The following is a 23,084-nucleotide window of genomic DNA, read 5'->3' on the forward strand; positions in this document are numbered from 1 at the left end:
GGATAAATGTGAGGTTATCCACTTTGGTGGCAAAAACAGGAAGGCAGATTATTATTTGAATGGCAATAGATTGGGAGAAGGGGAAGTGCAAAGAGACCTGGGTGCTATTGTGCACCAGTCGCTGAAGGTAAGCATGCAGGTGCAGCAGGCGGTTAAGAAGGCAAATGGTATGTTGGCCTTCGTAGCAAAAGGGTTCGAGTACAGGAACAAGGATGTCTTGCTGCAGTTGTACAGGGCCTTGGTGAGACCGCAACTTGAGTATTGTGTGCAGTTTTGTTCACCTTATCTGAGGAAGGACGTTCTTGCCATGGAAGGAGTGCAGCGAAGATTCACCAGGCTAATACCTGGGATGGCAGGAATGACGTACGAGGAGAGATTGGGTCGATTGGGCTTGTACTCACTGGAGTTTAGAAGATTGAGGGGATCTCATCGAAACCTATAAAATTCTGTCAGGCCTGGACAGACTAGATGCAGGAAGGATGTTCCCGATGGCCGGGGAGTCCAGAACTAGGGGTCATTGTCTAAGGATAAGGGGTAAGCCATTTAGTGACTGAGATGAGGAGGAATTTCTTCACCCAGAGAGTGGTGAAACTGTGGAATTCTCTACCACAGAAGGCAGTTGAGGCCAATTCATTAAATATATTCAAGAAGGATATATTTCTTAAGGCTAAAGGGACCAAGGGATATGGGGAGAAGGCAGGGACAGGGTACTGAATTTGGATGGTCAGCCATGATCTCATTGAATGGCGGAGCAGGCTCGAGGGGCCGAATGGCCTACTCCTGCTCCTATCTTCTATGTTTCTATGTTTATTTACTTCATCGCTGTTTGTGGGAGCTTGCTGTGTACAAATTGGCTGCCTCCTTTCCTACAGTAAAACAGTGACTGTACTTCATTGACTGTGACAATCTTACATCCAAGGGAGCTCGTGGAGTTTTCTAAGATTTCAAATCCCTCATTGCTAACTTTGAAAGCTTACTGAATATAATGTTTCAATGGGCTGAAAACTAGTGAACATGAACCCTATATTTGAATAAGGCACAAGAGATGTGGGGAATTGTTTGATACTCTGATGAAGGATAGCATAAGCAATAATCTGGAAGAACAGGGTCTGATTAGAGATAGCCAGCATAGGTTTAGAATACGCATGTTGTGTCTGACCAATTTACTGGCTTTCTTTGAGTGGTGTTACAGATCTGGTGGACAAGAGTAAGGCCTGATTTTTTTTCTATACAAAATGCCTTTATACAATTTTTAAAAAATATTAAATATTAAGTTATGCTAAAACGATATCCATAATTAATCAACATCTTCCACTCTACTGTCCACCTCCCCCCCCCCCCCCACCACCCCTTCATGGTGAGGCACCTGGGCTCTCTGCCATCTCCCCACAACTGTATAGTTGAAATTCAGAACTGTGTGTGAGGGAATGGCAGGAACAAAGCTACATTATGAGAATATAACACAGAACAAGACCTTTAGGCAAATCAAGCCATATACAATAACATATTCCAAACATGCATGGTCTATCATATAAAGCATATATTAACTTTACTATATCAATCCTGGTAAGAGTTTATGCTGTAATTCCAAAGGAATAAATTATCTTTTATTAAGATTACACTTGGTGAGCAAATACTCATGTTATGGTATAATCAATATAATAGTTGCGCAGATGGTTTAGGGATCTGATTGGTACTGAGCTGTACATGTCCTGTTTGTTTCTGGTATTTTTGTGTCGCTGTATCTTTTAATTTTAGTTGACAATGCCCAAACAAACATTATCATTTATTTTTCTTCATATTTACAGCATCATTCATTAAATGACAACATTTACAAACTGTACAAATAGCACCATGTTCTCTGGTTACAACACAGCAATATTGCACTAACACAGAATAAAAACATCGGGAGGAGGCCTATCTTTGTGCTTGCAGTGGGGATTACTGCGACATTAGCTGTAGATGGTAAGTAGCCATCGCCCAACACCAAATCCTGGTTGGCATCCACAGGACTCGGGGAGTAATCACTATGTCCTCTTAATTTTCTGTACATTCAGGACCAGTGTTGAGGCTCACTCAAAACTGTCCTTATGAGCACTTAATTTTTCTGTATTCCCAGAATATAAATAGCTGCCATCTGTCCTCAGTCAGGTAATACTTCAGCCGTGTTATTTCCTTGCAATCAGAGCATTATTTTCTGTGAAAGGACAAATCAGGGCCCAAGACAAGATATCTGTGCGGTGTAACATGCTCGATTCCACACAATGAACTTTAATGTTCAAATAAATGGATCACATCAACTGGCAGTAAACAGCTGGTTGGTAGTAAAGTCTTACGTGCACTCTGGGTGATAAGTTCCTTTGTTCCTAGACCCTTTAGCTAGTTCTGTGTACAATGAACACATGTTCTAAAAATGGGGACAAGTTTACTCTTATAATTCTGATGTATACAGTGATGAGTAACTGAGTAACTCAATCATCATATGGTTAACTGGACTGTGTCAGTACTCTTTGCAATGATTTAACTTTTGTCACTATCTCTTCAATTACTTAACATACGAGGTAGTCTTCCATTTTCAATCTTAACACTTCTTGCAGATAAGGCATTGTATCTGTCAAGCAAGATGATGCTTTTTAAAAAAAAAATTGGACTTGCTATTCATTATTGTTTCAAGATATCAACAACTCAAAGTTACTGTAAATGCATGTTAAAAGTTTAATATGCACTAATATGTTCCACAAATTATTTTGCATAATAAACACCTCCCAAAACTATTTTTTAAAATTAATAGCAAAAGCAATGTGCAGACAAAAGTTTTTTTTTGACAGAATAGCGCCAGTGGGACAGCATGCTAATGTTCGCACCACAGAGTTTTGAAACATGGGATTTTCCACACAATTGCCATACGACAAATCCCCACCTCAGTCAGGCGATGTAGGGGATGTGCTGAGCAGAGGCAAGGAACTTCCTCAAATGCAATTTATTGTAGGTGGCTCAAGAACAATATTGGCATATCCTTGCGAGCATCCTGCCTCGACCATCTCAGATGCAATCTGGCAAATGGTGGTTGAGAAGAACATCAAAAAGGGAGAGAATTTACAAAATGGAAATAAATACACAATACTGTACATCCCCAGCGAGCTCATTCCTAGAATGAGAAATATTTTGTGAACCATTCCTGTCGCTGAGGATCTTGTCCTTTGGTTTCTGGATTCTCAGCTCTCTCATTTGCAATGCTGTAATGTGAACAGAAAAAGTCCATTTGCATTATTGAAGATTAGATCAGATGGTAATATAACTGAATCTGTAGTTTATTTTCAGGTATGTATTCTCTAAAAAGTAGAATTAGAAAAATGGATGGAAGCACAGACCATTTCTTAACAGCATTCTCTAAAGTTGAAAAACAACCAGTTTAATTTCAAAGCTAATTATATTCCAATAATCTTTTAGTGATTACATCACAAATTTTATCTGTGAAGTTTCCATCAGACATCAACTAATTGTCAGCAAAACCTGCTGTTGAAGAAAATATTTGTGTGGCAACAAGTCCACCTTGCGTTTTACTGTAAAAGAAATAATAAATACTTCTGTTATTTAAAACATGTAAATCTACAGGATGCACTACAGCAACCCATCAAGGTTACGTTGACAGAGCCTTCCAGCCTTCAGCCTCATTGATTCAGATTCCTGTGGTTCAGATGACAGTAAACTGCTCAAACTTTTGTTTATATGACAATCTGAGCCTCTCTGATATTTTCTTGTAATTGTTTCCATTATCTGTTTTAAAATGTTGCATGTAGCACGTGTTTTGTTTGTCCACACTTTGGTATCACATTAACTCATGTAAATTTCTGTATCACAATTTTTTAAAATGTGTTCTCTGGATGTTGGTGATACTGGAAAGGCTGCATTTATTGCCCATTCTTAGTTATCTTGAGAAGGTGGTGGTGGGGCCTGCCCCATGAATCGCTGCAGTCATTGTGGTGCTAATGTTCCCATAATGGTGTTAGGTGGACAATTCCAGGATATTGATACAACAATGAAGGAACAGCGACATATGTCCCAAGTCAGGATGGTGTGTGACTTGGTGGGGATATTGGAGATGATGTGCAATGTTGCTGCTCTTGTCCTTCTGTGATTGAGGCTGAAGGCTGGAAGGTTCTGTCAAAGTAACCTTGATGGGTTGCTGTAGTGCATCCTGTAGATTTACATACTGCAGCCCAAGTGCATTGTTAATGCAGGGGCAAACTGTTTTGTACTAGTTGGTATCGAGCTTCTCAAATTTTGTGGTTGCATCCATCCATGTGAATAGTGAGTAATCCATCACACTCCTAATTTGAGTCTTATAGATGACAGAAAGGCTTTGAGGGGTCAGGAGGTGAGCCACTTGCCAGAGTATCCAGTCTCTGTCCTTCTCTTATAGCCATATGTTGATATGGCTGATCCAGTTCAACCTCAGCTCAGTGCTGAAGACCCCACTCCCCAAGATGTTGATGATGGGGGCCTCAATGATGAAGGTCATAGGAAGATGGCTGGGTTTTCTCTCTTTTGAAATGGCCATTATGTGGTACGAATGTTACTTGGCACCTGTCAGCCCAAGTCTGCATATTATCCAGGTCCTGTTTTAGGCTGACCTATGCTGCTTCATTATCAGAGGAGTTGTGAATGGAACTGAACAGCACAGAATGCTCAGCGAACAGTTCTACTACTTAAAATTCTGTGGCGAGTTTAATTGGCAATTTATGTGCAAATGCTGCAACTTCATGAAAATCACAGGGAAGTTAAGAGCGAGATACTACTTTCATAATTCAAAGGATACCTCTTCTTCGCCACAAGTTGCGAAGATAGAGCGAAGCTCATTGGTGAAGCAGCTGAAGATGGTTGTGTACAGGACAGTTCTCTAAGGAACTCCTGTGGTGATGTCCTGGGGTTGTGATAACTGGCCTCCAACAACAATACCCTTTGCACCAGGTAGCACTCCAGCCACTGAAGGTTTTTGCCTTTGACCCTTATTAACCTTAGTATTGCTTTGGCTCCTTGGTGCCATACTTGATTGAATGCTGCCTTGATTTCAAAGGCAGGTACTCTCACCCTCTTCTGGCATTCAGCTATTGTATCTATTTCTGGATCAAGGCTGTGATGAGGTCTGGAGCCGAGTGGTTCTGAGCATTGGTGAGCAGGTTATTGGTGAGTAGGTGCCACTTGATAGTACTGCTGATGATTGGGAGGATACTGACGGTTAAATTAATCCTGTTTTTGGTGGATGGGACATGCTGAGCAATCTTCCACATTGTCAGGTAGATGTCAGTGTCATATCGGTACTGGAACAGCTTGGCTAGAGGGGTGGCTAGTTCTGGAGCACATGTCTTCAGCACTTTTGTCTGAAAATAGTTGCAAGCACTTCAGTCTTCTCTTTCACTCATGTGTGAGACTTCAGTTTGATTGAGGTAGGGAGCGGCACATAAATACAAGAGAGCACTTGATTGGCTGAAATTTTGTATTCATGAAACAGCAACAAATTATAGCTGAACATGCATGGAATGTACTGATCACTACATAGCAAACAGGAAAGAAAATTTCAAAACGGCTTCCAATCAAACACTGTCAGTTGGCAAACAGCTACCAATCGCAAGGAGCAAAAAGCCAACTAATGAAATCATTCCAAGTATTTTTTTGAAAATCCATTTGGCTACCATTTTGGTTTTTTTCATGAAGCTGAGGAATTATGCTGAAAGTAAGATAAGCAAGATAAAAAGGCATAACAAATTACAAGTAAATGATTAAACTCACCTATACATTTTTGCACTTGAAATGTCTCCAAGACATTTTCCATCAGTGGCCTGTATTGTCTGACAATCCTGAGTTTTGAGTTCAAGAGAGTTCTGACAGCCATCAAGTTCAGCTGAAGACAACCAGCAAGCAAGCACGCTACAGCTTCAAGCATGCAATTGTACTTATAACTGGCAGAAATTTTTGCATGACTCTCCTTTGCAAGACTCTCCTTGAGCACCACCATCAATTTAAAAACTTCCTTTCTATGGCTTCAATCATGCCTTTAATCACTATTGTCCTTCTCTATCTCTCCTGAAAACATTTACAGCTGGAAATAGTTTCAGCCAAGTTTCTATCGAGGTGACAAAGTCATATGCCTCCACTGATTAGTGTCTCTAGTTCCCTGACTATTTCTAATGCTCTGCACATTTGAATATAAACACCGCAGCCCTAACACTTGACACATTTTTCTACTGCACTTAATTCCAATAACCACGTACACATTTAAATGGAAATACTAATGGGATTTAAGATTTAAAAAACTACAGTGCATTATTACCTTGGGGCCGGATTTGATGGCTTGACTTGTAAAGGCTGATGGAATAACCTTGGTGTGCTGCTGAGGCTTTGGTCCAGGCTTGGAGATTTAGTCATTGGTGGAAACTTATTAACTGGACTTGATTCAGAGCTTAGAAAGCTTTTTCCATAGGAACTCAGGTTTGGAACACTGACCACCCGGACTGGTAAGTCTTCTGTTCTCTTCTTCTAAAGTACAGGATCATAAAAGAAGGAACATATTGTATTAGTTACTGCTTGCAAGAAATGTATTTTAATGGCCCAGATTTTGCTGAAAGAATAGTGGTGTCTGAAAGACGCACGCTGTTATTAATGCGCAAATTGGCCAGCAACTTGTAGCAAGGAAGAGATACCTGTGAATTGCAAAAATATGATATCGCCCTTATCTTACCTGTGATGTTCAGGAAGTTACAATGTTTGCACATTAATTTCCAATTAAACTCGCCACAGAAAGTTAAGTCTGGTAATTAATAGCGTAAATACCCTTTAAACGACATGATAATTGTTGATACAATAGCAAAATGCTGCGGATGCTTGAAGTCTGAAATAACAACAGAAAAAGCTGGAAGCAGTCAGCAGGCCAGGCAGCATCCGTGGAGAGAGAAACAGAGTTAACGTTTCAGGTCTGGGACCCTTCATCAGAACTGGAAAAAGCTGGAGATGTAACAGATATTAAGCAGGTGCAGAGGCGGTGGGAGGGGAGGAAGGAATTGAAGGAACATTCTGCGCTAAGGTAAGAGGCAGGAAAGATAAAATGTTGCAAATGGGGATGGCAAAATCATACAGCATGAAAAATGGGGGCAGGGATTATAGTCTGAAATTGTTGAACTCAATGTTGAGTCCAGAAGGCTGTAAAGTGCCTGCACACCCTTGACCCTGAGTTTCCGGTCGCCTGCCACTTTAATTCTCCGCTTCACTCCCACTCTGATCTCTCTGTCCTCGGCCTCTTACATTGTTCCAATGAAGCTCAACGTAAGCTCGAGGAACAGCACCTCATCTTTCGATTAGGCACTTTACAGCCTTCTGGACTCCACATTGAGTTCAACAATTTCAGACTATAATCCCCGCCCCCATTTTTCATGCTGTATGATTTTGCCTTCCGCATTTGCAATATTTTATCTTTCCTGCCTCTTACCTTAGCACAGAATGTTTCTTTGATTCCTTCCTCCCCTCCCTCCCCCTGCCTCTGCACCTGCTTAAAATCTGTTACATCTCCAGCTTTTTCCAGTTCTGAAGAAGGGTCCCAGACCTGTTTCTCTCTCCATGGATGCTGCCTGGCCTGCTGAGTGTTTCCAGCATTTTCTGTTGATAATTGTTGATGACTGCCAATCAACCTCTCTTGCCCAGAAAGTGAACAATTATAAATGTGGAGTCTCATTCCTTCAGGTTGTGAGTTGTTGGAGATTTAAAAAAATTCTCTCTCTCCCTCTCTCTCACAATCCAATCTTTCTTTCCCTCTCTTTATTTCTCTTTCTGTACCTGATTTGACATTGAATTCATTCACTCTAATTCACCCACCTTCTCAGTCCTTCTGTTTATTTCTCAACCTTTAATCTCATTGGCCACTGTTGGTCCCATTGTTCACCAAGGTCCCAGATGCCATGTTGCCCTTGCTGCATTATCAGCTCACACTTCCAGCAACTTTGTGGGCAACATTTTTAAAAACTAAACATACGCAAACAAGTCTAACTAACGGGGCATGCCACGAAATGCCTTGTTCCAGCAAAATCTGGGCCAATGTGTTTTAAATCTGAATTACAAGCTTAAACGGTAAGGCAAATTTAAAGTGCCATCATTGATGGGTACTTATCAATCTCGCTCCTTCCTGGCCCTCAGTAATTTTACTTAATTAACAATGGAGCCCTAAATGCATTTCAAATAACTGGGGTAGATCAGATGTGCTGCTGGGTATCTTGTAGGATCCGTTCCTCCCCCACAATGGTAAAAATTGGACTATGAAATATAAAAAACCCAGAACTGCACAGCCCGCAAAAAGAGATGGGCAATAAAGGGTTAATTCAAACATTGCAGCCAAAGCTATGAACCATCAAGAGACTGGATATCAATTTTCACAGAGAATCTAAAATACGAATGCTTCTGAAAAGGAATATTTATGCATATTCATTTACCGTAAGGGGTTACATTGTTCACCTCGGACCATGGCTAAAAGCTGGTATCTGTGCAGGCCTAGACAATGGGCTGGGCCCTGAACCATTTGAATACGAATGCTAACAGAAACCAACAACTAGCATATGCAGTCACCTTGGGAAGGCTGCATTGTCAGAAAGGACCCCAATACAGTCAGTGCCCAAGTAATCAATGGACAATACGAGGGACAATGAGCCATCAAGAGTTCTCTGCTAGAGACATTCACACATTTTGTGCACAGGAGGGGGCCAGGAAATGTGTTTCAAGATATTGCAAGTTGGTTTTTGGTTTAAAGAAGGAGGCACTTCGAAGAGAGTCGGCGTGGGGAGCTAACGCAAGAACAGCGAGCAGGAAGATTCCGGCCTGCAATCAACTCCAGGAGACAGCCGATCGGGAGTGGTGATTGTATGAGTCTATGTTTCAGTCAAATCAAAGAGGGGGCTTTTGTGATTGAGTCTGAGTAAGTTTGTGAGTTTCAGTCAGATCACAATAAGGGTTTTGTGATTGAGTCTGGGTAACTTTATATGTAACAGTCAAATCGCGGACGGGTTTAACTGTGTCATATTGTGTCGATGCAAATGACCCTTACGTAGGGGTTTGTATTTTGGGGTTGTTAGCCTAATATAAATCGTAGGGATTTAGGGAAATAATTGTGTGTGTGTGTGTTCAATAAATGAATGAATCAAAGGTTGAGCCAAAACCCTGTCCCGTGTGTATTTTGTTCTTATAAATCCTGACGTCCAATTACTGTGTGTAACGGGGGACCAGTATCGGAGAAAACCCTTTACAATCTGCAAGGATATTCTTTTCAATATATCCACACAACAGACAGGATCTCTCTTTGCCTGGTTGGTGGAGATCAATCATATTTAAATTCTACTGAGGTTGTTTCAAGTGTCCTCTAACCAGCAGCTGCATGAAATTAGAACTACTACCAAACCAGTGATTTCACTGGATGATCAAGAAAATGTGATCTACATTTTCTCTGTGGTGGCCTGCACAATAAAGAAGGAAAAGGCCCATGTACCTGAAAACTTGTGTTATCCACAGTTGCTGAAAACTGCTGCATGTATAGTCAAGGAGCTGAGAATATGTTCACACAGGTAATATAGGACTGGAAAAGAATGCATTCCCTCTGAGTGGTCTCAAAAACTAAAACCCTCAATCATCAACTCATTTGAATGTCTAACCAATTTTCCCTTAAATTCTTTCCACACCATCTTCCTCCACTACCACCCTGTGCAGTACAATCCGCACACTTATTACCTTCTCCAGTTGGCCAAGATCATCCACTTGGCCACTGTGTTAGCAGAAGTGTGGGGGAAGGGGAGAGAACATCCACCCATCCCACATGTAAACCACTGACTCAGGCCATTGTCTGGGGTCAGCTAATTTAAATACTCGTGGGCATACTCCCAGCAGAGTGATGGGCAGTGGGAGGGCGAAGAAAACCTTATGCTTTCATTCCTATCTTTCCAGCCGTAACCATACAATCACCTGCAATGGCTTCTCTTCCTAATCCCACACTGTCACCTCTGGTGTCCTCCAAGCATCTATCCTTGACCCCCCTCCTAGTTCTCATCTACGTGCTGCTTCTCAGTGACATCATCCAGCAACACAACTTGAGTTTTCACATGTACGCTGATGATACCCAGCTCTACCTCTCCTCTATCCGTCTCTATACTATCAGACTGCTTGTCCGACATCTAGCACTGGATGAGTAGAAATTTCCTCCAATTAAATATTGGGACGACCAAAGCCATTGTCTTCGGTTCACACCACAAATTCCATTCCCTTTCCACTGATTCGATCTTTCTCCCTGGTAACTGTCTAAGGCTGACCAAGTCTGTTCGTAACCTTGGTGTCATATTTAATCACGAATTGAGCTTTCTACCTCATACCTGTTCTATCACTCAAGACTGTCCATTTCCACCATTGTAATATCGCCCGTCTCCACCCTTACCTCAACTTATCTGCTGCTGAACCCCTCATCCATGCCTTTATCACCTCTAGACTTGACTATTCCAACGCACTCCTGGCTGGCCTCCCTAGTTCTGCCCTCCATAAACTTGAGGTCATCCAAAACTCTGCCGCCTGTGTTCTAACTCACACCACGTCCTGTTCATCCATCTCCCCTGAACATTGGTTCATAGAGTCCAAGGGCTGGATTTTGTCAATGGGGGCGCATTGGGGGCGGGACTGCTGGTTTTCGGGTTTCAGTCTTGCCCCCAACGACGTCTGACCAACCCACGCTATTTTCCTTTGATTGACCTTGTTAAGGCCGCTCTGCGGGCTTAGCCAGCCAATTAAGGGAAGCCGGTGACAGAGGACGCAGCATATGACATTTCATCTGTCGAAAAAATTTTGACAGATGAATTGTCAGTGTTTGACAGCTTTGAGAAGCTGTCAAACACCGACAATTTCTGTTCTAAGGTGAGCCCTTGCACTGAAGGCTCACTCCTCTCTCTCCTCAGCAGAAAGCAGATGGCTGTTGCATCTGAGAATGCAGCAGCCATTCTGTCATCTCTGCCGTTGAGATGAGGCACCTCCAGACCCCCAAGGGTTGAAGCCTGCAGGAAGTAGCAAAGGTAAGTAAATTGTTTCTAACACTTTACACTCACCTCTCATACTCACACTTGCACCCATCACTCACCTCTACAACTGACTTTTCGACCTCTCTCACCCCCGCAGACCCACTGCTCGCCTTGCTGACCCTGGCGAGGTTCGCAGCCGTCGGAAAGCCCGCGCTTGCAGGGATAACATGGGGATAAGCCTCAAAACTACCTGTTAACTACCTGTTAACAGGCAGTTAATTGGCTCTAATCCCCTTCCCACCTTGAGGAGATGGATCCCTGTGCGAGTCGGGGACCCGCTTCCCGGGAAGACGGCACGGAGGCGGGTTGGGAGCGGGGTTGGTGCCCACTCCCAGTTTCTGCCATTTTCCCAGCAGTCCCACCTCCAAATCCGCCTCCTCGGGGTTGGTAAAATCCAGCCCATAGAGTCAGTCATAATGGCACAGAAGGAGGCCATTCGGCCCATTGAGTCCATGCCGGCTCTCTGTAGAGCAATCCAGTCAGTCCCATTCCCCCGCTCTATCCCCGTAGCCCTGCAAGTTTATTTCCCTCAAGTGCTTATCCAGTCTCCCTTTGAAAACATTGAGTGTCTCCGCTTCCACCACTTCCGTCGGCAGCGAATTCCAGGTCATCATCACTCGCTGTGTAAAAAAGTTTTTCCTCACATCTCCCAGTTAAGCAACGCCTCGATTTTAAAATTCTCATCTTTGTTTCCAAATCCCTCCATGGCCTCGCCCCTCCTTATCTCTCTAATCTCCTCCAGACCTATAATCCCCCTAGACTTCTGCGTTCTGCCGATTCCGGCCTTTTAAACATCCCCGATTTTAATGCTCCACCATTGGTGGTTGTGTCTTCAGCTGTCTAGGTCCTAAGCTCTTGAATTCCTTTCCTAAATCTCTCCGCCTCTCCACTTCTCTTTCCTCCTTTAAGACGCTCCTTAAAACCTACTGCTTTGACCAAGTTTTTGATCAGCTGCCCTAGCATCTCCTTATATGGCTCGGTGTCAAATTTCGTTTTTTTTTATAACACTCCTATGAAGCATGTTGGGACGTTTTATTATGTTAAAGGCGCTATATAAATATAAGGGGGGAAAAATTCAGTTGGTTGCACCTCCTGTTAGCGCCTTAAGAGGGCGCTAACGGGGCGCAAACCAACAATCGCCCGGGCGCGGCACTGCCCACGCCTCCTGCAAAATTCAGCAGGAGGTTAGTAGTGGCGCTAACCGGTAGCGCCCTGCGGCGCTGCACAGCTGGCGATGACGTCATTGGCGTGCGCAGCGCCCCGCTCACGCCCCGGCCACGATCTTCGGGAGCGCCCCCTGACTTACCGCCAGACGCTACGTCCGACGGGGTCAGGGGGGCATACCTGCGACCGGGGAGGCGCAATTTAAAGGCGAGGTGCGGGGCAGCCATTTTTGTTGCTGGCCGCCTGCCAGCACCTGCCTGCGCTCCCGTTCCAGAGCTCCTGAAACGCACCCCCCCTCCGCGGAGTGCAGGCTGCGCTCCAAGAGCCCGGCACTTCTCTTGAGTGCCGGGCTCTTTTGCCTGCACTCCCGATCCCCGGGGACCCAGCTGGGCCCCAGGTCGTGCTACACAAGGCCCCTCCCCTTTAAGAAGGGGAGGAAGGCCTGCAATACCGCGGTGCGACGTGCTGCAGCGTGTGGCGCTGCGGCACATAACGCCGCAATATTGACTCACAGCGCCCCAAGAGGGATGCGGGGCGCTTCCAGTAGCTCCCCGCTTCCCTCTTGGGGCGCAACTACTCAATTTCCGGCGTGGGGACGCTAATTTTTCCGGGGCACTACTCAATTTTTAGCCCAAGTTGTTGTTGCAGGATTTAAAGTTCTGCAGCAGTTTAGAGGCGCTTCTATAGGGGATAGGTCAAATATCATCCAGACAGTTGTGTACATATGGATCAGTTTGTTTGCCACATAGCCCCTCAAGCCTGCTCCGCCATTCAATTCATTCCAGCACAATGTCAAGGATTGTGGTCATATGCTACATTCTACTGACAAGTTTCATCTTGTAGATGCTAGAGGAAGAAGGAATTAGAAAGCAAACTGTGTACAAGGCTCATTAAGACCCAAAAGGGGTCTCGACACAATGCGAATGAATTGCTTAAGTAATACTGCAGCTACACTGTGTCCATTTGGAACAGGCGCCAACGTGGACGGCCTTTCATCAGAACTGGAAGAAGTTAAAGATGAACAGCTTTTAGGCAACAGCAAAGTACTGCAGATGCTGGAAATCTGAAATAAAAACAGAAAATGCTGGAAATATTCAGCAGCTCAGGTGGCATCTGTTGTATCCGTATGTTAATGGAGACACGGAATGCAGGAGTTGGTTTAATAGGTGTTTACTGAACAAAGTCTGGAGGTGAACTAAAAGATACAAGACGCTATACAGGCTTATATACCCGAGTGGTCACTACCGGTATTACAGTACACAGGGGCTCTTAAAGGTACATACACTACAATTCCTCCCCTTTTAGATAATTAGTACATAACATTTTAAGTAATCATTAATTAACATGTTTACAAGAACAATAATCTACACATTTGCTGCAGTTAATCAATTATAAGTCAGTCTCTCTGGAGGCTTCCTGACTCGGTCCGGATAACGCCTCGGTGGTGTAGTAGTTTTCGGTGGTGTAGTAGGTTCTTTTGGCAAGGTCGATTCGGCTTGAATGCCAGTGTCGGGTTCATCTGGTTCCAGTATCACCGGATCGGAGGTAGATACTATGGGTATCTCTGCTTCATCATTAAGCGTATAGAGTTGTGGTGTAGGTTGTCCCTTTTCGGATGACTCTATGATCTGGTCAGCATGGCGCCTTATTATGCTTTCTCCAATGTCCACGGTATACATCAGCAGTCCTAGTCGTGTGCAAATAGTTCCAGGCTGCCATTTCTCGGTACGGTAGTCCCGGGCCAAAATTTGTTGACCTATCTGGAAGGTTCTAGTTGGCCTTTCATTCATGCCTTGAAATTGCCGGTTCTCTACGTCCCTTCTGATGTTTGGCTTGATCAAATCCAGCCGGCATCTTAGTCTTCTATTGAAAAACATCATGGCAGGAGTTTGGTTTGTAACCACATGTGTTGCATTCCTGTACGTAAACAAGAAGTTATCTACCTTATGTTGTAGATTTATGTCTTCATTACCCATGGCCTTTATGGCCTTCTTGAAGGTCTGGACAAACCTTTCAGCTAATCCATTGGTGGCGGGATGGTATGGGGTGGACGTGTAGTGCTTAACCCCATTGTTTTTTAAGAACTTCCTGAATTCTTCGGACACAAATTGCGGTCCATTATCAGAACAGATCTGTTCAGGCAGCCCATTCCTGGCAAATATGGTCCTTAATACTGTGATGGTTTTTTCCGTGGTGGTGGAGGACATCTTTATTACCTCCGGCCACTTGGAGTGTGCATCAACCGCGATTAAGAACATTGAGTCCATAAATGGACCAGCAAAGTCGATATGTACCCTTTGCCATGGAGATGAGGGCCACTCCCATGGATGTAGAGGGGCTTGTGGTGGGGCGTTTTGGACCTTCTGGCATCCAAGACAGCTCTTGGTCATTTCTTCGATGTCTCCATCGATACCTGGCCACCACACAAACGCTCTGGCTAGGTTCTTCATTTTCACTCCACCCAGTTGCCCCTCCTGAAGCTCCTTTAGCACTTTATCCTGGAGTTTGGGTGGAATCACCACTCTGGATCCACACATCAAGGTTCCTCGGCACACTGACAGCTGTTCTCTTCTTTGCGAGAATGCTGGCAACAGTGGTTCGCCATGTGCTGGCCATCCCTTCACCATTAAATCGTAGACTCGTGAGAGGGTCGGGTCATTTCTCGTTTCCTTTTCAATGGTAGAATTTGTTACTGGTAGACATTCCACTATGGTTGAGTGGAACATCTCCACTGGGTCTACCGTTGGCAATGGTAGGCGCGATAAACCGTCAGCATTCCCATGCTGTTTTGATCCTTTGTATTCTATGTCATATTGGTGTGCCCCTAGGAAAAGGGACCACCTCTGTAGCCTTTGCGCTGTCATAATGGGAACGCCCTTTTTAGGGTTGAATATGGAGACGAGGGGTTGATGGTCAGTCAACAAGGTAAATTTTTCTCCGTGTAGGTAATGGTTGAATTTCTTCACTCCCCACACCAGGCTGAGTGCTTCCCTGTCGATCTGGGCATAGTTACGCTCAGCTGAGTTCAATGAGCATGACGCAAAAGCTATCGGCCGCTCCGAGCCATCAGGGAATCTATGCGATAATACCGCTCCTACGCCGTAAGGGGATGCATCGCATGCCAGTCTGATTAGCAGTGATGGGTTGTAATGAGCCAACACTTCCTTGGACGTGATCAAGCCTTTGCATTTATGGAAGGCACGTTTACAGTCTTCGCTCCATTTCCAAATTACTCCCGTTTGTAGCAGTGCGTTAAGAGGGTGCAGAACAGTTGACAAGTTCGGTAAACATTTATGATAGTAATTTATCAATCCCAGGAACGACCTTAATTGTGAGACATTTTCAGGTGCTGGGGCTTTTATGACTGCTTCAATTTTTTCAGGTGACTTATGCAACCCTTCTTCGTTAATTATATGGCCACAATATGATATTTGTTTCTGGAAAAATTCGCACTTGGGGCGATTTGCTCGTAGGCCCCGTTCTCTCAGCCTAGTGAGCACCTGCTCCAAATTGGCAAGGTGCTCGTTGTCGTTTTCTCCTGTTACAAGGATGTCGTCTAGGTAGCATTGAGTCCCCGGAATCCCTTGCAGGACTTGCTCCATAGCTCTTTGCCAGATAGCTGGAGCTGATGCTACTCCGAAAACCAGTCGATTGTACTGGTACAGGCCTTTTGTGTGTGTTTATCGTGAGATACTTTTTAGAGGCCTCCTCAACCTCCATCTGTAGATATGCCTGTGCCAAGTCAATTTTGGTGAAACGTTTCCCTCCGGATAGTGAGGCGAAAATATCTTCTATCCTCGGAAGAGGACACTGTACCGTGTGAAGGACCGGGTTTACAGTCACCTTGAAGTCCCCACAGATGCGAATTTTTCTCTGTTCTTCAGATTTATCATTATTCAACGTTTTCTTCATGACCGGGACGATGGATGTTGCCCACTCGCTCCAATCTACCTTGGATAACACGCCTGCCTTTTCCAAATTCTCCAGCTCTGCCTCGACTGCTGGACGAATTGCGTATGGCACCGGCCTTGCCTTAAAAAACTTGGGAATTGCCGCATCTTCTACTTTTATTGAGGCGGTGACACCTTTCAAGGTTCCTAGTTCCTGTTGAAACACTTCTTTGGCGTTGGCCAAGGTGTCTTTTAATCGTTCAGGTATGACGTCATCATCATTTTTTTTCTTACTGGTCACCGTCAGTGCCTGAATGGAGTGCCAGTCTAAACGTATCTTCCTGATCCATTCACGTCCCAACAGCAGTGGACCACCATCTTGCAGAACATATAAATACAACTTCTGTATTTCCTTGCCATTGTATACAACAGGCACCCTTATTTTCCCTCTGGGGTATACTTTCTGCCCCGTATATGTCTTCAAGATAATGGATGTGTCTTTCAAAGGTATATGCGGAAATAGCCGCTCGTAATCCCGTCGACTTATGACGGTCAGAGCTGATCCTGTATCTAGCTCCATTTTAACTGGGGACCCCGCTATCGTGAGGGTAACCCAAATGGTCTGGTAATCTTCTTTGGCAATTACATTATGTAATTTGAGACAGCTTAGTCTCTTGTTTCCGGAGTCGCTATCGCTCTTCTGGTCTTCGGAGCTACTGTCCGTCATCATTTGTACCTTTCTGTACTTTTCCTTATTGATTTTTTTTCTGTCAGTGGATTTTTTGTTTCCAGATCGGCATACATGTGCAATGTGTCCCATCTTCCCGCATTGCCTGCATGCTTTGTCCTTGAACCAGCAGTCCCTCTGGTCATGGGTGGATCTGCCGCAGCGATAACATCTCTCGAAACCCCGTGTCATTTCATGGGTGCCAAAGTCCTGTGGCTTTTGCTGTATCTCTGCAGCTCCTCTTGCTGCTGCTTCGTGTGATACAGCCATACTGAAAGCCTTGTCCAGTGTCAAATCTTTCTCAGAAAGTAGCCTTTTCTGTGTTCCTTCACTTAGGAGACCGCAGACGAATTTGTCTCATAGAGAATCTGCCAGTCCTGCCCCGAATTGGCAGTGCTTTGACAGCTTTCTTAATTCGGTGAGGTAATCAGCGTTACTTTCATCCTTGTGCTGATTCCTCCTGAAGAATTTGAATCGTTCCGCTATCAGCAGCGGTGTTGGGTTTAAGTGCTCCTGTAGGGTATCAACAATCTCCTTAAAATTCTTGTCCATCGGTTTGGCTGGAGTGATTAAGTTTCGTAACAGCCCGTATGTCCTTGCGCCCATCAGATTTAGAAGTACCGATGCCTTTTTATCATCCTCTACTTCATTCGTTGTGCAATATACCTCCACTCTTTCCACATATGTGTTCCAATCCTCTATATCACTATCGAAAGCAGTAATATTGCCAGTCTTAGGCATCCTGAAAATCAAAAATGGCGCCTTCCGCGCTTTCCTTTCTTCCCTGCCGAGAAAAAAATGGCGCCTCCCGTGCTTTTCCGCCGCTGCCGCTGCTGACAACGCTGTTCTCCACGGTTTTTATTTACACAGATATTTTTAATAGTTGGAGACTCGTTCCCGCCGGACTCTCTGGGACTCTTCCCTCCCTCTGCTTGGTCCGAACGCCGACCTGCTTTGCAGCGCCGGCCCTCTCCCGAGTGCTCCACCCTCCGTCTCTGTTTGCCTCCGCCTTCTGACTCGCTGCTCGGCCCCGCTGCAGAGCCACCCGATCGAGCCCCAGCCCGCTGCCCAGGAAGGATTAGTGCAGTACCTGCCACCAGCCCGAAGTCACAGTTTTTTTTTCCTTCGACCTTCGTCTGAGGAATCGGTCTCCTTGAGGTGCTGCCGAATTGCAGGTAAGTCCGTTTCCAATTCGTCGCCACTGTTGTATCCGTGTGTTAATGGAGACACAGAATGCAGGAGTTGGTTTAACAGGTGTTTACTGAACAAAGTCTGGAGGTGAACTAAAAGATACAAGACGCTATACAGGCTTATATACCCGAGTGGTCACTACCGGTATTACAGTACACAGGGGCTCTTAAAGGTACATACACTACAGCATCAACCTGAAATATTAACTCTTTCTCTCTTCACAGATGCTGCCCGACCTTTTGTGTGTTTCCAACATTTTCAGCTTTTAAGCAAGCGCAGAGCCAATGGGAGGTGGGGGCAGGAAAGGAACAAAATGAAGAGGACTGTGATCAAGTGGAGGGCAGGAGTCATTATCAATTCAATTCAATTCAATTTTTTCAATTCAATTCAAAACAGCAAACGTGTGTACTGCACAATGAAATGTTGATTTTTACGAGTCCTCCCAACATTGGAATAAATATGGCATAGCAATGATAAAAATACTAATAGAAATACAGTAATAATAAATAAAACAACAGTAATAAATAATAATAAATTATTCGTTCATGAGTCTTATGGCCTGGGGGTAGAAGCTGTTTCGAAACCTGCTGGTACGAGACCGTATGCTTCGATATCTCTTACCAGACGGGAGCAGGGCGAAGAAGTTGTGGCTGGGGTGGCTCGCGTCTTTGATGATTCTCAGGGCCTTCCCCCGGCACCTCTCAGGGTAGATATCCTGCACAGCAGGTAGTTTAATTCCTATAGTAAGTTGTGCAGCTTTCACCACCATCTGTAGAGCCTTGCGGTCTATGGCGGTGCATTTGCCATACCAGGTAGTGATGCAGCCAGACAGGATACTCTTAATGGTGCACCGGTAGAAGTTGGTGAGAATCTGGGGGGCCATTCCAAATTTCTTCAGTCTCCTGAGGAAGAACAGGCGTTGGCATGCCTTCTTGGTTACGACGTCGATGTGATTGGACCACGTTAAGTCCTCCGTAATGAATACACCCAGGAATTTGAAGCTGCTAACCCTCTCCACCTCAGCCCCTTCGATGTAGATTGGGGTGTGTCCCTCCCCCTGCCGCTTCCTGTAGTCCACGATCATCTCCTTTGTTTTGCTGATGTTGAGGGAGAGGTTGTTGTTCTTGCACCATTCTGCTAGGGCTCTTACCTCCTCCCTGTAGCCTGTCTCGTCGCCATCTGTGATCAGGCCTACAATGGTAGTGTCATCAGCAAACTTGATGTTGGAGTTGTGCGTGGCCACGCAATCGTGAGTAAACAGGGAGTACAGAAGGGGGCTGAGCACACAACCCTGGGGAGCTCCCGTGTTCAGGATCAGTGTGGAGGAGGTATTACTGCCTATTTTCACCACCTGGGGTCTGCCCGTCAGGAAGTCCAGAATCCAGTTGCATAGGGAGGTGTTAAGTCCTAGCTCACTGAGCTTGATGACAAGCTTGGAGGGGATAATGGTATTGAAAGCTGAACTATAATCAATGAACAACATTCTCACATAGGTGTTCCTCTTATCCATTAAATGACAAAAGTGATGATAGTGCAAAGCAGAATGAGGTGTTTAAAGTATAGAAATAAAAGATGGGTCCAGAGGAGATGTAAATGGTTACAGCAAAATAGCAGAAGTGGAGGGATACATTGAAAATCTGATAAAAAGGTTTCCATGGCTCAGGAATGTGGTGGAAGAAAGGCAGGTAGACCCTAGGGGTGTGGACCACAACCCCGCCTGTGTATCGATAGGGGATCCCCACCCTAAGTACCAGCCCACACCTCCTCCACTCCCAGTGGCTCTGGTGCAACCATCCTCCATTACCAGCACCTGGTGTATGAGAGATAATGGAAGCAGTGGTTAAGGTGTAAAGTTGTTAAACTCAATGTTAAGGCCGGAAGGCTGTAAAGTGCCAAGTAGAAAGATTAGGTGCTGTTCCTCCAGCTTGCATTGACTTAATTGGAACAGCGTAGGAGCCCTGGGGCAGAGAGGTCAGAGTGAGAGTGGATTAGAGAATTAAAGTTCCAAGAAACATACTAGATGTGCCTTTGAAGGGGAAGCATGCAGGTGAGATTGAGGGTAAGTTCATTTTGTAGCTGACAGGTAGGACGGCATACAGTATAATACTGTTCTGAAGCCATGGATCACAGAAAGGGTCAGTGCTGAGCAGGCTGACAACCAGGGTATGGGTACTTTCTTCTAACTTTCCTAGCCTTGAGGTGACTGAACTTCTTCCTGCATTGCATAGGATATTGAAGAAGTGGCACTAACCACCATTGCTACCTTCCCATACTAACTGAAGCTACTGACCTTGGTGAATTACAGCTGTGGATACCAAACAGACCACACCTCCTTTGCTTGATCTCCTGCAGCAGGACCTCCATCTCACTGTCACTGAAATTAGTAGCATAACATTCTGAAGGGGTCGTTGTTGGTATAAAGCTGCTCTTCCTCTTCTTCAATAATACCTTCCCCTTTCAGCTACTGCAGGATTTTACATTTTGGAAATTAGGCCAGATTGGTGGCATCCCAAGGGATGGGAGAAAAGTTCTGCAACCCCCTCCACACACACACACTTCTGTTGGTGCAACAGTGAGGTAAAAGAGATTGCCTAGTAAATCATGATTATAACTTCTTCTTCTTAGGCAGTCCCTCGGAACCAAGGATGAATTTGTCCCTCTTAATCCTTCATCCAATCTCACTGTTGGACATGTCATATCCTCTTTATATTTTAACAGATGAAAACTATTTTACCTTCATGGTAGGTGTGAAGCTTCCAGGGTTAGGACTTCTGGCAAAAGGTCTATTGATGTTACTTTCACTGTTCGCCATGGCTATTTGCTGAAACCTTCTCTCATCCTATCAATTCAATACAATACAATAATGACTTTTATGAAATCAATGAATTTGCAAATAAAAAACTAATTTAAGACAGAAAAAAATTACATTAAAAATAAATGTCATAATAAATTTTAGTATGGGTTAGAAAGATCCAAACATCAACCCAGGATTGTAGTGAAGCTTCTAAGTGGTGATATGAAAAGATGCGAAGAGGTTCACTGCAATAAGTGAGTGATTTTCAGTTTTGCCACTTTAGGAACATAGGAACAGCAGTAGGCCATTCAGCCCCTCGAGCCTGTTCCGCCATTCAATGAGATCATGGCTGATCTGCGACCTAACTCCATATACCCGCCTTTGCCCCATATCCCTTAATACCTTTGGTTAACATAAATCTATCAATCTCCGATTTAAAATTACAATTGATCTAGCATCAATTGCCATTTGTGGAAGCAAATTCCAAACTTCTACCACCCTTTATGTGTAGAAGTGTTTCCTAATTCCACTCGTCAAAGGCCTGGTTCTAATTTTTAGGCTATGTCCCCTGGTTCTAGATTGCCCTCTATCTGCCCTATCTGTTCCCCTTATTATCTTGAAAACTTTGATCAAATCACCCCTTAATCTTCTAAATTCCAGGGATTACAACCCTAGTTTGTGTAATTGCTCCTCATAATTTAACTCTTGGAGTTCAGGTATCATTCAAGTAAATCTACGCTGCACTCCCTCCAAGGCCAATATATCCTTCCTAAGGTTTGGTGCCCAGAACTGCTCACCGTACTCCAGGTGGTCTAACCAGGGCTTTGTATAGCTGCAGCATGACTTCTAAGCCCCTGTATTCTAGTCCTCTAGATATATAGGCCATCATTCCATTAGCCTTTTTGATTATTTTTTGTACCTGTCCATGATATTTTAATGATCTATGTACATGGACCCCTAAGGCTCTTTGGACCTCCACTGCTTCTAGCTTTTCACCATTGAGAAAGTACTCTGATCTATCCTTTTTAGGTCCAAAGTGGATGACCTTACACTTGCCTATATTGAAATCCATTTGCCACAGTTTTGCCCATTCACTTAATTGAATAATATCGCTTTGTAATTTTATGCTTCTATCTACACTGCTTACAATGCCGCCGATCTTTATGTCAGCGGCAAACTTGGTAGGTGTGAAGCTTGGTGTGAATCTCTACCCCATCATCAATGTCATTAATAAATACAGTGACTAGTTGAGGCCTCAACACACATCCCTCTGGGACGGCACTAGTCACATCCTGCAATTAGAGTACCTGCCCATTATCCTTACTCTCTGTCTCCTGTTCCCCAGCCAATCTTCTAAACAGGTCAATAATTTGCCCTCAATTTCATAAGCTTCAACTTTAGCTAACAGTCTCTTATGTTCTTATGGGGGACTTTATTGAATGCCTGGAAATGCAGATTTTTATAGGAGATAGGAACAATGCCTAAAATTAATCTGAGGGATTTGGCTCTACACTTAAGCTTCCTCAAGCAAAGCTGCCAAGAACAAGGAGAAATAGTCAGTGGACTGATTTAACATTGAAAATCCAGGGATTAAAATAGGGTTGCGAAAATTCCTGATACTGAAAATGCTCAGCTCTGTTGGACAAAGCATGTACTGTCTGCATCACAGTATACAGCTCAGTGGACCATCATTTAGACAAAAGGCAAGTTATTTGATATCTGTAATAGGTAAAGCAAAAATGACTGCAGTAGAATTGTGGCTTACTGGAAAAAATTAACTGGGGTCAATTTTCAGCTTCAGTGCTCCTGGGACAGAGTTTTGTGCATCGCAAATACACAATCAGGAATACTGGAATTGGGGGTGGGGGTTGCGTAGGGGATGTGTAAGTTTCGCAAAATTCAGGCAGTTCCCCCCCCGAAGATTATTTAATTAAAAGAGACCCTGGTTGGACTGATTTTAAAAATCCAGGGGCACACAAAATGGCTGCGGTCAACCTCGTGACCAAAAGCCTGTAAGGCCCAATTGTGGACTCTGTGACAAGCTAACAGCTTGGGTATTTTTGATGTCTGCGAGATCACGAAACCAGACAGAACTTTTACATTTATGTATTGGGAGCAAACTCCGTTACATTCAGGCCCCCGTTTACAGGCCATCAAGCTTGTTTACTCAAACGATCCAAACGATCAGCGGAGCCATCCAGGTTAGGCTGGCCCCATCAAGGGATCTG

At 44.3% G+C, this 23,084-nt stretch overlaps 1 protein-coding gene across 2 annotated transcripts in view; it reads right to left on the minus strand.

Moving 5' to 3' along the window:
* Positions 1-1,771: 1,771 nt before the first annotated feature.
* Positions 1,772-23,084, minus strand: part of LOC147123130 (protein FAM184B-like) — a 490,612-nt gene continuing 469,299 nt past the window's right edge. The window contains exons 14-16 of one of the 2 annotated variants that reach the window (XM_085966917.1): positions 20,797-20,901; positions 6,332-6,537; positions 1,772-3,236 (exon numbers count right to left, since the gene is read on the minus strand). In XM_085966917.1, coding sequence (XP_085823043.1) covers positions 3,149-3,236; positions 6,332-6,537; positions 20,797-20,901 — 399 coding nt within the window. In that variant the 3' untranslated portion in view covers positions 1,772-3,148. The remainder of the gene's footprint in view (positions 3,237-6,331; positions 6,538-20,796; positions 20,902-23,084) is intronic. The other variant, XM_085966926.1, reaches the window with a different exon arrangement.

Source organism: Somniosus microcephalus, chromosome 2 (assembly GCF_052327205.1).
Source record: "Somniosus microcephalus isolate GS21.2 chromosome 2, FLI_Smic_1.0, whole genome shotgun sequence".
Classification (NCBI taxonomy): Eukaryota; Metazoa; Chordata; class Chondrichthyes; order Squaliformes; family Somniosidae; genus Somniosus; species Somniosus microcephalus.